Source organism: Glandiceps talaboti, chromosome 8 (assembly GCF_964340395.1).
Source record: "Glandiceps talaboti chromosome 8, keGlaTala1.1, whole genome shotgun sequence".
In the NCBI taxonomy this organism is placed as follows: Eukaryota; Metazoa; Hemichordata; class Enteropneusta; family Spengelidae; genus Glandiceps; species Glandiceps talaboti.
This window is the reverse complement of record NC_135556.1, coordinates 1,434,134-1,446,720: the sequence shown is the minus strand read 5'-3', so window position 1 is coordinate 1,446,720 and position 12,587 is coordinate 1,434,134. Positions and strand designations below refer to the sequence as shown.

The 12,587-nt window shown below is 30.7% G+C and overlaps 1 protein-coding gene across 2 annotated transcripts in view; it reads left to right on the top strand.

Annotated features, from left to right (window-relative positions):
• Positions 1–12,331, top strand: part of LOC144438902 (uncharacterized) — a 90,636-nt gene extending 78,305 nt beyond the window's left edge. For both annotated transcript variants that reach the window (XM_078128123.1, XM_078128127.1), the window contains 2 exons: positions 8,785–8,875; positions 11,764–12,331. In XM_078128123.1, the coding sequence (XP_077984249.1) occupies positions 8,785–8,875; positions 11,764–11,856 (184 nt within the window). In that variant the 3' untranslated portion in view covers positions 11,857–12,331. The remainder of the gene's footprint in view (positions 1–8,784; positions 8,876–11,763) is intronic.
• The last annotated feature ends 256 nt before the right edge of the window (positions 12,332–12,587 follow it).

Below are 12,587 nucleotides of genomic sequence, written 5' to 3'. Positions count from 1 at the left end.
CATCTTATTATGTACTATGTAGTCTACTATGGACCAATAATACTAGTATTGTAAGACATCTTATTATGTACTAAGTAGTCTACTATGGACCAATAACACTAGTATTGTAAGACATCTTATTATGTACTATGTAGTCTACTATGGACCAATAATACTAGTATTGTAAGACATCTTATTATGTACTATGTAGTCTACTATGGACCAATAATACTAGTATTGTAAGACATCTTAATGTATGCAATGTAGTCTACTATAGACCAATAACACTAGTATTGTAAGACATCTTATTATGTACTATGTAGTCTACTATAGACCAATAACACTAGTATTGTAAGACATCTTATTATGTACTAAGTAGTCTACTATGGACCAATAATACTAGTATTGTAAGACATCTTATTATGTACTATGTAGTCTACTATGGACCAATAATACTAGTATTGTAAGACATCTTATTGTGTGCAATGTAGTCTACTATGGACAAATAATACTAGTATTGTAAGACATATTATTATGTACAATGTAGTCTACTATGGACCAATAATACTAGTATTGTAAGACATCTTATTGTGTGCAATGTAGTCTACTATAGGCCAATAATACTAGTATTGTAAGACATCTTATTATGTACAATGTAGTCTACTATGGACCAATAATACTAGTATTGTTCGACATCTCATTATGTGCAATGTAGTCTACTATGGACAAATAATACTAGTATTGTAAGACATCTTATTGTGTGCAATGTAGTCTACTATGGACCAATAATACTAGTATTGTAAGACATCTTATTTTGTACAATGTAGTCTACTATGGACCAATAATACTAGTATTGTTCGACATCTCATTATGTGCAATGTAGTCTACTATGGACAAATAATACTAGTATTGTAAGACATCTTATTACGTGCAATGTAGTCTACTATGGACCAATAATACTAGTATTGTAAGACATCTTATTGTGTACAATGTAGTCTACTATGGACCAATAATACTAGTATTGTTCGACATCTCATTATGTGCAATGTAGTCTACTATGGATCAATAATACTAGTATTGTAAGACATCTTATTATGTACAATGTAGTCTACTATGGACCAATAATACTAGTATTGTAAGACATCTTATTGTGTACAATGTAGTCTACTATGGACCAATAATACTAGTATTGTAAGACATCTTATTATGTACAATGTAGTCTACTATGGATCAATAATACTAGTATTGTAAGACATCTTATTATGTACAATGTAGTCTACTATGGACCAATAATACTAGTATTGTAAGACATCTTATTGTGTACAATGTAGTCTACTATGGACCAATAATACTAGTATCGTAACACATCTTATTGTGTGCAATGTAGTCTACTATGGACCAATAATACTAGTATTGTAAGACATCTTATTACGTGCAATGTAGTCTACTATGGACCAATAATACTAGTATTGTAAGACATCTTATTATGTACTATGTAGTCTACTATGGACCAATAATACTAGTATTGTAAGACATCTTATTATGTGCAATGTAGTCTACTATGGACCAATAATACTAATATTGTAAGACATCTTATTATGTACAATGTAGTCTACTATAGACCAATAATACTAGTATTGTTAGACATCTTATTATGTACAATGTAGTCTACTATGGACCAATAATACTAGTATTGTAAGACATCTTATTGTGTGCAATGTAGTCTACTATAGACCAATAATACTAATATTGTAAGACATCTTATTATGTACAATGTAGTCTACTATGGACCAATAATACTAGAATGTAAGACATCCTATTATGTACAATGTAGTCTACAATGGACCAATAATACTAGTATTGTTAGACATCTTATTATGTGCAATGTATTCTACAATGGACCAATAATACATGTACTAGTATTGTAAGACATCTTATTTTTTTCAATGTAGTCTTCTATGGACCAATAATACTAGTATTGTAAGACATCTTATTGTGTGCAATGTAGTCTACTATGGACCAATAATACTAGTATTGTAAGACATCTTATTATGCACTATGTAGTCTACTATGGACAAATAATACTAGTATTGTAAGACATCTTATTATGTACTATGTAGTCTACTATGGACCAATAATACTAGTATTGTAAGACATCTTATTATGTGCAATGTAGTCTACTATGGACCAATAATAATAGTATTGTAAGACATGTTATTGTGTGCAATGTAGTCTACTATGGACCAATAATACTAGTATTGTAAGACATCTTATTATGTACTATGTAGTCTACTATGGACCAATAATACTAGTATTGTAAGACATCTTATTATGTACTATGTAGTCTACTATGGACCAATAATACTAGTATTGTAAGACATCTTATTATGTGCAATGTAGTCTACTATAGACCAATAACACTAGTATTGTAAGACATCTTATTATGTACTATGTAGTCTACTATAGACCAATAACACTAGTATTGTAAGACATCTTATTGTGTGCAATGTAGTCTACTATGGACCAATAATACTAGTATTGTAAGACATCTTATTATGTACAATGTAGTCTACTATGGACCAATAATACTAGTATTGTAAGACATCTTATTATGTGCAATGTAGTCAACTATGGACCAATAATACTAATATTGTAAGACATCTTAATATGTACAATGTAGTCTACTATAGACCAATAATACTAGTATTGTAAGACATCTTATTATGTGCAATGTAGTCAACTATGGACCAATAATACTAATATTGTAAGACATCTTATTATGTACAATGTAGTCTACTATGGACCAATAATACTAGAATGTAAGACATCCTATTATGTACAATGTAGTCTACAATGGACCAATAATACTAGTATTGTTAGACATCTTATTATGTGCAATGTAGTCTACAATGGACCAATAATACTAGTATTGTAAGACATGTTATTGTGTAAGACATCCTATTATGTACAATGTAGTCTACAATGGACCAATAATACTAGTATTGTTAGACATCTTATTATGTGCAATGTAGTCTACAATGGACCAATAATACTAGTATTGTAAGACATGTTATTGTGTTCAATGTAGTCTTCTATGGACCAATAATACTAGTATTGTAAGGCATCTTATTGTGTGCAATGTAGTCTACTATGGACCAATAATACTAGTATTGTAAGACATCTTATTGTGTGCAATGTAGTCTACTATGGACCAATAATACTAGTATTGTAAGATATCTTATTATGCACTATGTAGTCTACTATGGACAAATAATACTAGTATTGTAAGACATCTTATTATGTACTATGTAGTCTACTATGGACCAATAATACTAGTATTGTAAGACATCTTATTATGTGCAATGTAGTCTACTATGGACCAATAATACTAGTATTGTAAGACATCTTATTATGTACTATGTAGTCTACTATGGACCAATAATACTAGTATTGTAAGACATCTTATTATGTGCAATGTAGTCTACTATAGACCAATAACACTAGTATTGTAAGACATCTTATTATGTACTATGTAGTCTACTATAGACCAATAACACTAGTATTGTAAGACATCTTATTATGTACTAAGTAGTCTACTATGGACAAATAATACTAGTATTGTAAGACATCTTATTGTGTGCAATGTAGTCTACTATGGACCAATAATACTAGTATTGTAAGACATCTTATTGTGTGCAATGTAGTCTACTATGGACCAATAATACTGGTATTGTAAGACATCTTGTTGTGTGCAATGTAGTCTACTATGGACCAATAATACTAGTATTGTTAGACATCTTATTATGTGCAATGTAGTCTACTATGGACCAATAATACTAGTATTGTAAGACATGTTATTGTGTACAATGTAGTCTACTATGGACCAATAATACTGGTATTGTAAGACATCTTATTATGTGCAATGTAGTCTACTATGGACCAATAATACTAGTATTGTAAGACATCTTATTATGTACTATGTAGTCTACTATGGACCAATAATACTAGTATTGTAAGACATCTTATTATGTACTATGTAGTCTACTATGGACCAATAATACTAGTATTGTAAGACATCTTATTATGTGCAATGTAGTCTACTATGGACCAATAATACTAGTATTGTTAGACATCTTATTATATACAATGTAGTCTACTATGGACCAATAACACTAGTATTGTAAGACATCTTAATGTGTGCAATGTAGTCTTCTATGGACCAATAATACTAGTATTGTAACACATCTTGTTGTGTGCAATGTAGTCTACTATGGACCAATAATACTAGTATTGTAAGACATCTTATTATGTGCAATGTAGTCTACTATGGACCAATAATACTAGTATTGTAAGACATCTTATTTTGTACAATGTAGTCTACTATGGACCAATAACACTAGTATTGTAAGACATCTTATTATGTGCAATGTAGTCTACTATGGACAAATAATACTAGTATTGTTAGACATCTTATTATGTACAATGCACTGTACAACATTTTACCCACAACTCTCTCTGATTTGTAGTGTAGGACATCATCTCCTTGAAGTCAGACAAATCTCACCAGTGTATAGGGTTTTGTAAAAACATTTTTTCCATTTGGCAAGCGTAGAATTGCCACTGGTGAATTTCTGAATACCCATTTTCATCGGTTCTGGTATCAGTAATTTATTGTAGAAGGAGTAGCAATTTTAGGAATTTGTCAGCAGATTTTCTTGAAAGACATGAAGAATATTTGCGACGAAACTAAGGAAAATATATGCACCTGTTATGACTTTGCCAAAGATATAGATTTATTTGAATAGGTATGACAAAAGAAATTTACATACTAAAACTCATCATACACACTGACTACCCAAGTTATTGACACTTTGACAGTGAAAAGTATTTTATTCACAGCACATGCTTAATTTAGTTGTTAGTTCATTTTTGTACAAAATTTAGAACTTTATTTTTGATTCCTAAGCGTACTTTTGCTACATATTAATTAAACTTAATTACTATGCTTAAAATGTTGAAAAGTATGGATTATTGAAAAAGTTATAAAATAAGGAACCTCCAAGCATATCAATCAGAGAGAGTTGTGGGTAAGATATTGTACAGTGCAATGTAGTCTACTATGGACCAATAACACTAGTATTGTAAGACATCTTAATGTGTGCAATGTAGTCTACTATACTATGGACCAATAATACTAGTATTGTAAGACATCTTATTATGTGCAATGTAGTCTACTATGGACCAATAATACTAGTATTGTAAGACATGTTATTGTGTGCAATGTAGTCTACTATGGACCAATAATACTAGTATTGTAAGACATCTTATTGTGTTCAATGTAGTCTACTATGGACCAATAATACTAGTATTGTAAGACATCTTATTGTGTGCAATGTAGTCTACTATGGACCAATAATACTAGTATTGTAAGACATCTTATTATGTGCAATGTAGTCTACTATGGACCAATAATACTAGTATTGTAAGACATCTTATTGTGTGCAATGTAGTCTACTATGGACCAATAATACTAGTATTGTAAGACATCTTATTGTTTTCAATGTAGTCTTCTATGGACCAATAATACTAGTATTGTTAGACATCTTATTGTGTGCAATGTAGTCTACTATGGACCAATAATACTAGTATTGTAAGACATCTTATTGTGTGCAATGTAGTCTTCTATGGACCAATAATACTAGTATTGTTAGACATCTTATTGTGTGCAATGTAGTCTACTATGGACCAATAATACTAGTATTGTTAGACATCTTATTGTGTGCAATGTAGTCTTCTATGGACCAATAATACTAGTATTGTAAGACATCTTATTGTGTGCAATGTAGTCTACTATGGACCAATAATACTAGTATTGTTAGACATCTTATTGTGTGCAATGTAGTCTACTATGGACCAATAATACATGTACTAGTATTGTAAGACATCTTATTATGTGCAATGTAGTCTACTATGGACCAATAATACTAGTATTGTAAGACATCTTATTGTGTGCAATGTAATCTACTATAGACCAATAATACTAGTATTGTTAGACATCTTATTATGTGCAATGTAGTCTACTATAGACCAATAATACTAGTATTGTAAGACATCTTATTATGTACTATGTAGTCTACTATAGACCAATAATACTAGTATTGTAAGACATCTTGTTGTGTGCAATGTAGTCTACTATGGACCAATAATACTAGTATTGTAAGACATCTTATTATGTACTATGTAGTCTACTATAGACCAATAACACTAGTATTGTAAGACATCTTATTATGTACTAAGTAGTCTACTATGGACCAATAATACTAGAATGTAAGACATCTTATTATGTGCAATGTAGTCTACTATGGACCAATAATACTAGTATTGTAAGACATCTTATTATGTGCAATGTAGTCTACTATGGACCAATAATACTAGTATTGTAAGACATCTTATTATGTACTATGTAGTCTACTATGGACCAATAATACTAGTATTGTAAGACATCTTATTATGTGCAATGTAGTCTACTATGGACCAATAATACTAGTATTGTTAGACATCTTATTATATACAATGTAGTCTACTATGGACCAATAACACTAGTATTGTAAGACATCTTAATGTGTGCAATGTAGTCTACTATGGACCAATAATACTAGTATTGTAAGACATCTTATTATGTGCAATGTAGTCTACTATGGATAAATAATACTAGTATTGTAAGACATCTTATTGTGTGCAATGTAGTCTACTATGGACCAATAACACTAGTATTGTAAGACATCTTAATGTGTGCAATGTAGTCTACTATGGACCAATAATACTAGTATTGTAAGACATCTTATTATGTGCAATGTAGTCTACTATGGACCAATAATACTAGTATTGTAAGACATGTTATTGTGTGCAATGTAGTCTACTATGGACCAATAATACTAGTATTGTAAGACATCTTATTATGTACAATGTAGTCTACAATGGACCAATAATACTAGTATTGTAAGACATCTTAATGTGTGCAATGTAGTCTACTATGGACCAATAATACTAGTATTGTAAGACATCTTATTATGTACAATGTAGTCTACTATGGACCAATAATACTAGTATTGTTAGACATCTTAATATGTGCAATGTAGTCTACTATGGACCAATAATACTAGTATTGTAAGACATCTTATTGTGTGCAATGTAGTCTACTATGGACCAATAATACTAGTATTGTAAGACATCTTATTATGTACAATGTAGTCTACTATGGACCAATAATACTAGTATTGTAAGACATCTTATTGTGTGCAATGTAGTCTACTATGGACCAATAATACTAGTATTGTAAGACATCTTATTATGTGCAATGTAGTCTACTATGGACCAATAATACTAGTATTGTAAGACATGTTATTGTGTGCAATGTAGTCTACTATGGACCAATAATACTAGTATTGTAAGACATCTTAATGTGTGCAATGTAGTCTACTATGGACCAATAATACTAGTATTGTAAGACATCTTATTATGTACAATGTAGTCTACTATGGACCAATAATACTAGTATTGTTAGACATCTTAATATGTGCAATGTAGTCTACTATGGACCAATAATACTAGTATTGTAAGACATCTTGTTGTGTGCAATGTAGTCTACTATGGACCAATAATACTAGTATTGTAAGACATCTTATTATGTACAATGTAGTCTACTATGGACCAATAATACTAGTATTGTAAGACATCTTATTGTGTGCAATGTAGTCTACTATGGACCAATAATACTAGTATTGTTAGACATCTTATTATGTACAATGTAGTCTACTATGGACCAATAATACTAGTATTGTAAGACATCTTATTGTGTGCAATGTAGTCTACTATGGACCAATAATACTAGTATTGTAAGACATCTTATTATGTACAATGTAGTCTACTATGGACCAATAATACTAGTATTGTTAGACATCCTATTATGTACAATGTAGTCTACTATGGACCAATAATACTAGTATTGTAAGACATCTTATTGTGTGCAATGTAGTCTACTATGGACCAATAATACTAATATTTTAAGACATCTTATTACGTGCAATGTAGTATACTATGGACCAATAATACTAGTATTGTAAGACATCTTATTATGTGCAATGTAGTCTACTATGGACCAATAATACTAGTATTGTTAGACATCTTATTGTGTGCAATGTAGTCTACTATGGACCAATAATACTAGTATTGTAAGACCTCTTATTATGTACAATGTAGTCTACTATGGACAAATAATACTAGTATTGTAAGACATCTTATTGTGTGCAATGTAGTCTACTATGGACCAATAATACTAGTATTGTAAGACATCTTGTTGTGTGCAATGTAGTCTACTATGGACAAATAATACTAGTATTGTAAGACATCTTATTGTGTGCAATGTAGTCTACTATGGACCAATAATACTAGTATTGTAAGACATCTTGTTGTGTGCAATGTAGTCTACTATGGACAAATAATACTAGTATTGTAAGACATCTTATTGTGTGCAATGTAGTCTACTATGGACCAATAATACTAGTATTGTAAGACATCTTATTGTGTGCAATGTAATCTACTATGGACCAATAATACTAGAATTGTAAGACATCTTATTATGTACAATGTAGTCTACTATGGATCAATGATGCATTTTCAATTTTGACACAAGTTCAATTTTGGCCATTTTAGTTGTGAGGGAGAGGGGGGGTTGAATTGTAAGGTACCTTATTACGTAATAAAATATTTAATAGATTCTATCATGGTTATTCTTATTTTTGTCAGGTATGAACTTCCAGGAATTCATGCATTCAATTTCTTGTTGGATAATTGTCTCGGTGGTGGTGGTATAGCATCACTAAGATGTGATCCTCAGGTAAGACATTGTCATTAATTTTATTACAACTGCCGACACCAGACTGTGGACAAATAGAAACTGTTACAAACAGGGAAAGTAAACAAATGAATTGAATCAGTAACAATTGGCTCAGCATGTTGGAACAGGAGAGAGTTTTATTATACATCATGGTTTGATAAGAGCAGTTTTATGGCCAGTTCATGTGTACATGAAATTCCAGGGGAAATTGAAAGTTATTTGTGAATGTGAACTATATAATGTGGCCATAAAACTGTTCTTTATCAAATGATAAAATGTAATAGGACTCTAAGTACTTCCAACGTGTTGTGAGAAGTGTTATTAATCAAAATTAATGCAGTTGTTTACTTTCCTTGTTTGATCGGGTTTCTTTTTGTCCACGGTCTGGTGTCTGAAGTTGTATATATTATCAATTAAAAGTCATGGAGCAGCAATGTTTTTCAATATATCAGATATTTTACGAGAAACAATTCAATCCTTTTGATTAGGTAAATTACCACTTTACAAAGTATTTGTTGTGGTACCGTGTTTAATTTTTTTAGCACTGCGGAACTGGTTCAGTAGTGCTGTAGGCATGGGAAAGTGTTTGTCTGTCTGTGGATGTGTGTGTGTTTGTTTGTGTGTAAACAACTTAAAGTCAAAAACTGCTGGACCGATTGCCATGATATGATAAATCAAAATGATCGCATGACATGTGTGATTTAGGTAAAAAAAATATGATTTTTGGTCAAAACTTTTAAACTTCAAAATTACTAGGCAGATTAGCCTCTATTAAACTTATTAGTCAAGTATACAGTTTGACCATCTTAACTCCATTAAACTTATTAATCAAGTATACAGTTTGACAGTCTTGACTCTATTAAAGTTATTAGTCAAATATACAGTTTGACCATCTTGACTCTATTAAACTTATTAGTCAAGTATACAGTTTGACTGTCTTGACTCCATTAAACTTATTAGTCAAGTATACAGTTTGACTATCTTGACTCCATTAAACTTATTAGTCAAGTATACAGTTTGACCGTCTTGACTCTATTAAACTTATTAGTCAAGTATACAGTTTGACCATCTTGAGTCCATTAAACTTATTAGTCAAGTATACAGTTTGACCATCTTGACTCCATTAAACTTATTAGTCAAATATACAGTTTGACTGTCTTGACTCCATTAAACTTATTAGTCAAATATACAGTTTGACCATCTTGACTCCATTAAACTTATTAGTCAAGTATACAGTTTGACCATCTTGACTCTATTAAACTTGTTAGTAAAGTATACAGTTTGACTGTCTTGACTCCATTAAACTTATAAAGTTAATTGATTTATTCTACATGTGTACAAATTTGGAATAAATGTGATGTGATGTTTTGTCATTGACTTAAAGTCATTAAAGTTATTAGTCAAGTATACAGTTTGACCATCTTGACTCTATTAAACTTATTAGTCAAGTATACAGTTTGACCATCTTGACTCCATTAAACTTATTAGTCAAGTATACAGTTTGAGTATCTTGATTCTAATAAACTTATTAGTCAAGTATACAATTTGGCCGTCTTGACTCTATTAAACTTATTATTCAAGTATACAGTTTGACTGTCTTGACTCTATTAAACTTATTAGTCAAGTATACAGTTTGACTATCTTAACTCATTAGTCAAGTATACAGTTTGACCGTCTTGACTCCATTAAACTTATTAGTCAAGTATACAGTTTGACTGTCTTGACTCCATTAAACTTATTAGTCAAATATACAGTTTGACCATCTTGACTCCATTAAACTTATTAGTCAAATATACAGTTTGACTATCTTGACTCCATTAAACTTATTAGTCAAGTATACAGTTTGACTGTCTTGAGTCCATTAAACTTATTAGTCAAGTATACAGTTTGACTATCTTGACTCCATTAAACTTATTAGTCAAGTATACAGTTTGACTATCTTGACTCTATTAAACTTATTAGTCAAATATACAGTTTGACTGTCTTGACTCCATTAAACTTATAAAGTTAATTGATTTATTCTACATGTGTACAAATTTGGAATAAATGTGATGTGATGTTTTGTCATTGACTTAAAGTCATTAAAGTTATTAGTCAAGTATACAGTTTGACCGTCTTGACTCTATTAAACTTATTAGTCAAGTATACAGTTTGACCATCTTGACTCCATTAAACTTATTAGTCAAGTATACAGTTTGACCATCTTGACTCCATAAAACTTATTAGTCAAGTATACAGTTTGACCGTCTTGACTCCATTAAACTTATTAGTCAAGTATACAGTTTGACTATCTTGACTCCATTAAACTTATTAGTCAAGTATACAGTTTGACCATCTTGACTCCATTAAACTTATTAGTCAAGTATACAGTTTGACTATCTTGACTCCATTAAACTTATTAGTCAAGTATACAGTTTGACTATCTTGACTCTATTAAACTTATTAGTCAAATATACAGTTTGACTGTCTTGACTCCATTAAACTTATTAGTCAAGTATACAGTTTGACCGTATTGACTCCATTAAACTTATAAAGTATACAGTTTGACTATCTTAACTCATTAGTCAAGTATACAGTTTGACCGTCTTGACTCCATTAAACTTAGTAAAGTATACAGTTTGACTATCTTGACTCCATTAAACTTATAAAGTTAATTGATTTATTCTACATGTGTACAAATTTGGAATAAATGTGATGTGATGTTTTGTCACTATCCATATGCTAATTTGAGTATAACAGTTGAAAATCTAAAATATGAAAAAGTGAATGATCGCAAAGTAGGAATTAACCCACCCACCCCCCCACCCTGCCACCACCGCCCCCACCCCCACCCCATGTACGCGATAGCAATAAGCTGATAACTTTCCACTTATGTGTTCTCTTTGCAGGGTAAAGCTTATGGGCAAATGTTGTTAGATTTCAAGATTGAAAATGTTCCTGACTTGGTAGAACTAGCCAAGAAACACCAAGCGATTGAGTAACAGCAACTAAATTTCGTGTACTGAGCCGAAAATAGAGAAATTGCTATTAAGTTCTATTTAAAACACCCTATGATTGAATTAGTAGATGTGTGAGAAAAAGTTTCAACATTTGTGCTTGAATAATGGGAAAAACTTGACTAATTGAATTGTAGATACAATATCATGCACAAGCCAAGCTATTGTCTCTGAACAGTAAATCTGGATTACATACACTGCAGGGTTTTTTTTACACAGCAACCCCTGTGTACATCACTGGTTCTGTGCTAAAATATTTGAGTTCTAAATTGCCATCCTGATTTTTCATTAATTATGCTTCAGGAGGTATAATTATATTATTCCGCAAAATACACATGAAAAATTATTGCAAAGAAAATTAGCATAAAATTTTACTATCTAGATGAAGTGAAATCTATACATCCAAACCTGAAATCACTGCAAGATCTGTTTTTTAAATATGACTTTACTTAATATGTCTTCCCCACTGAAATAAAGTAAAATATAATAATAAAATTCAACTTACAACAGGTAAATCTGTTTGCTTACATATCATCTGATCATATATGTAGATATATATTTAAGTTATATTTGATTAAGGGGTGCTGAATACTAAAAACATGTAGATATTTATATTGTATATCTAGTGTGATTGTTCTTCTCTGCAAATGGACAATTTTCAGCCCATAATCATTCATTGTACATTTTCATATAAAAGTTAAAACTGATGTATCCTA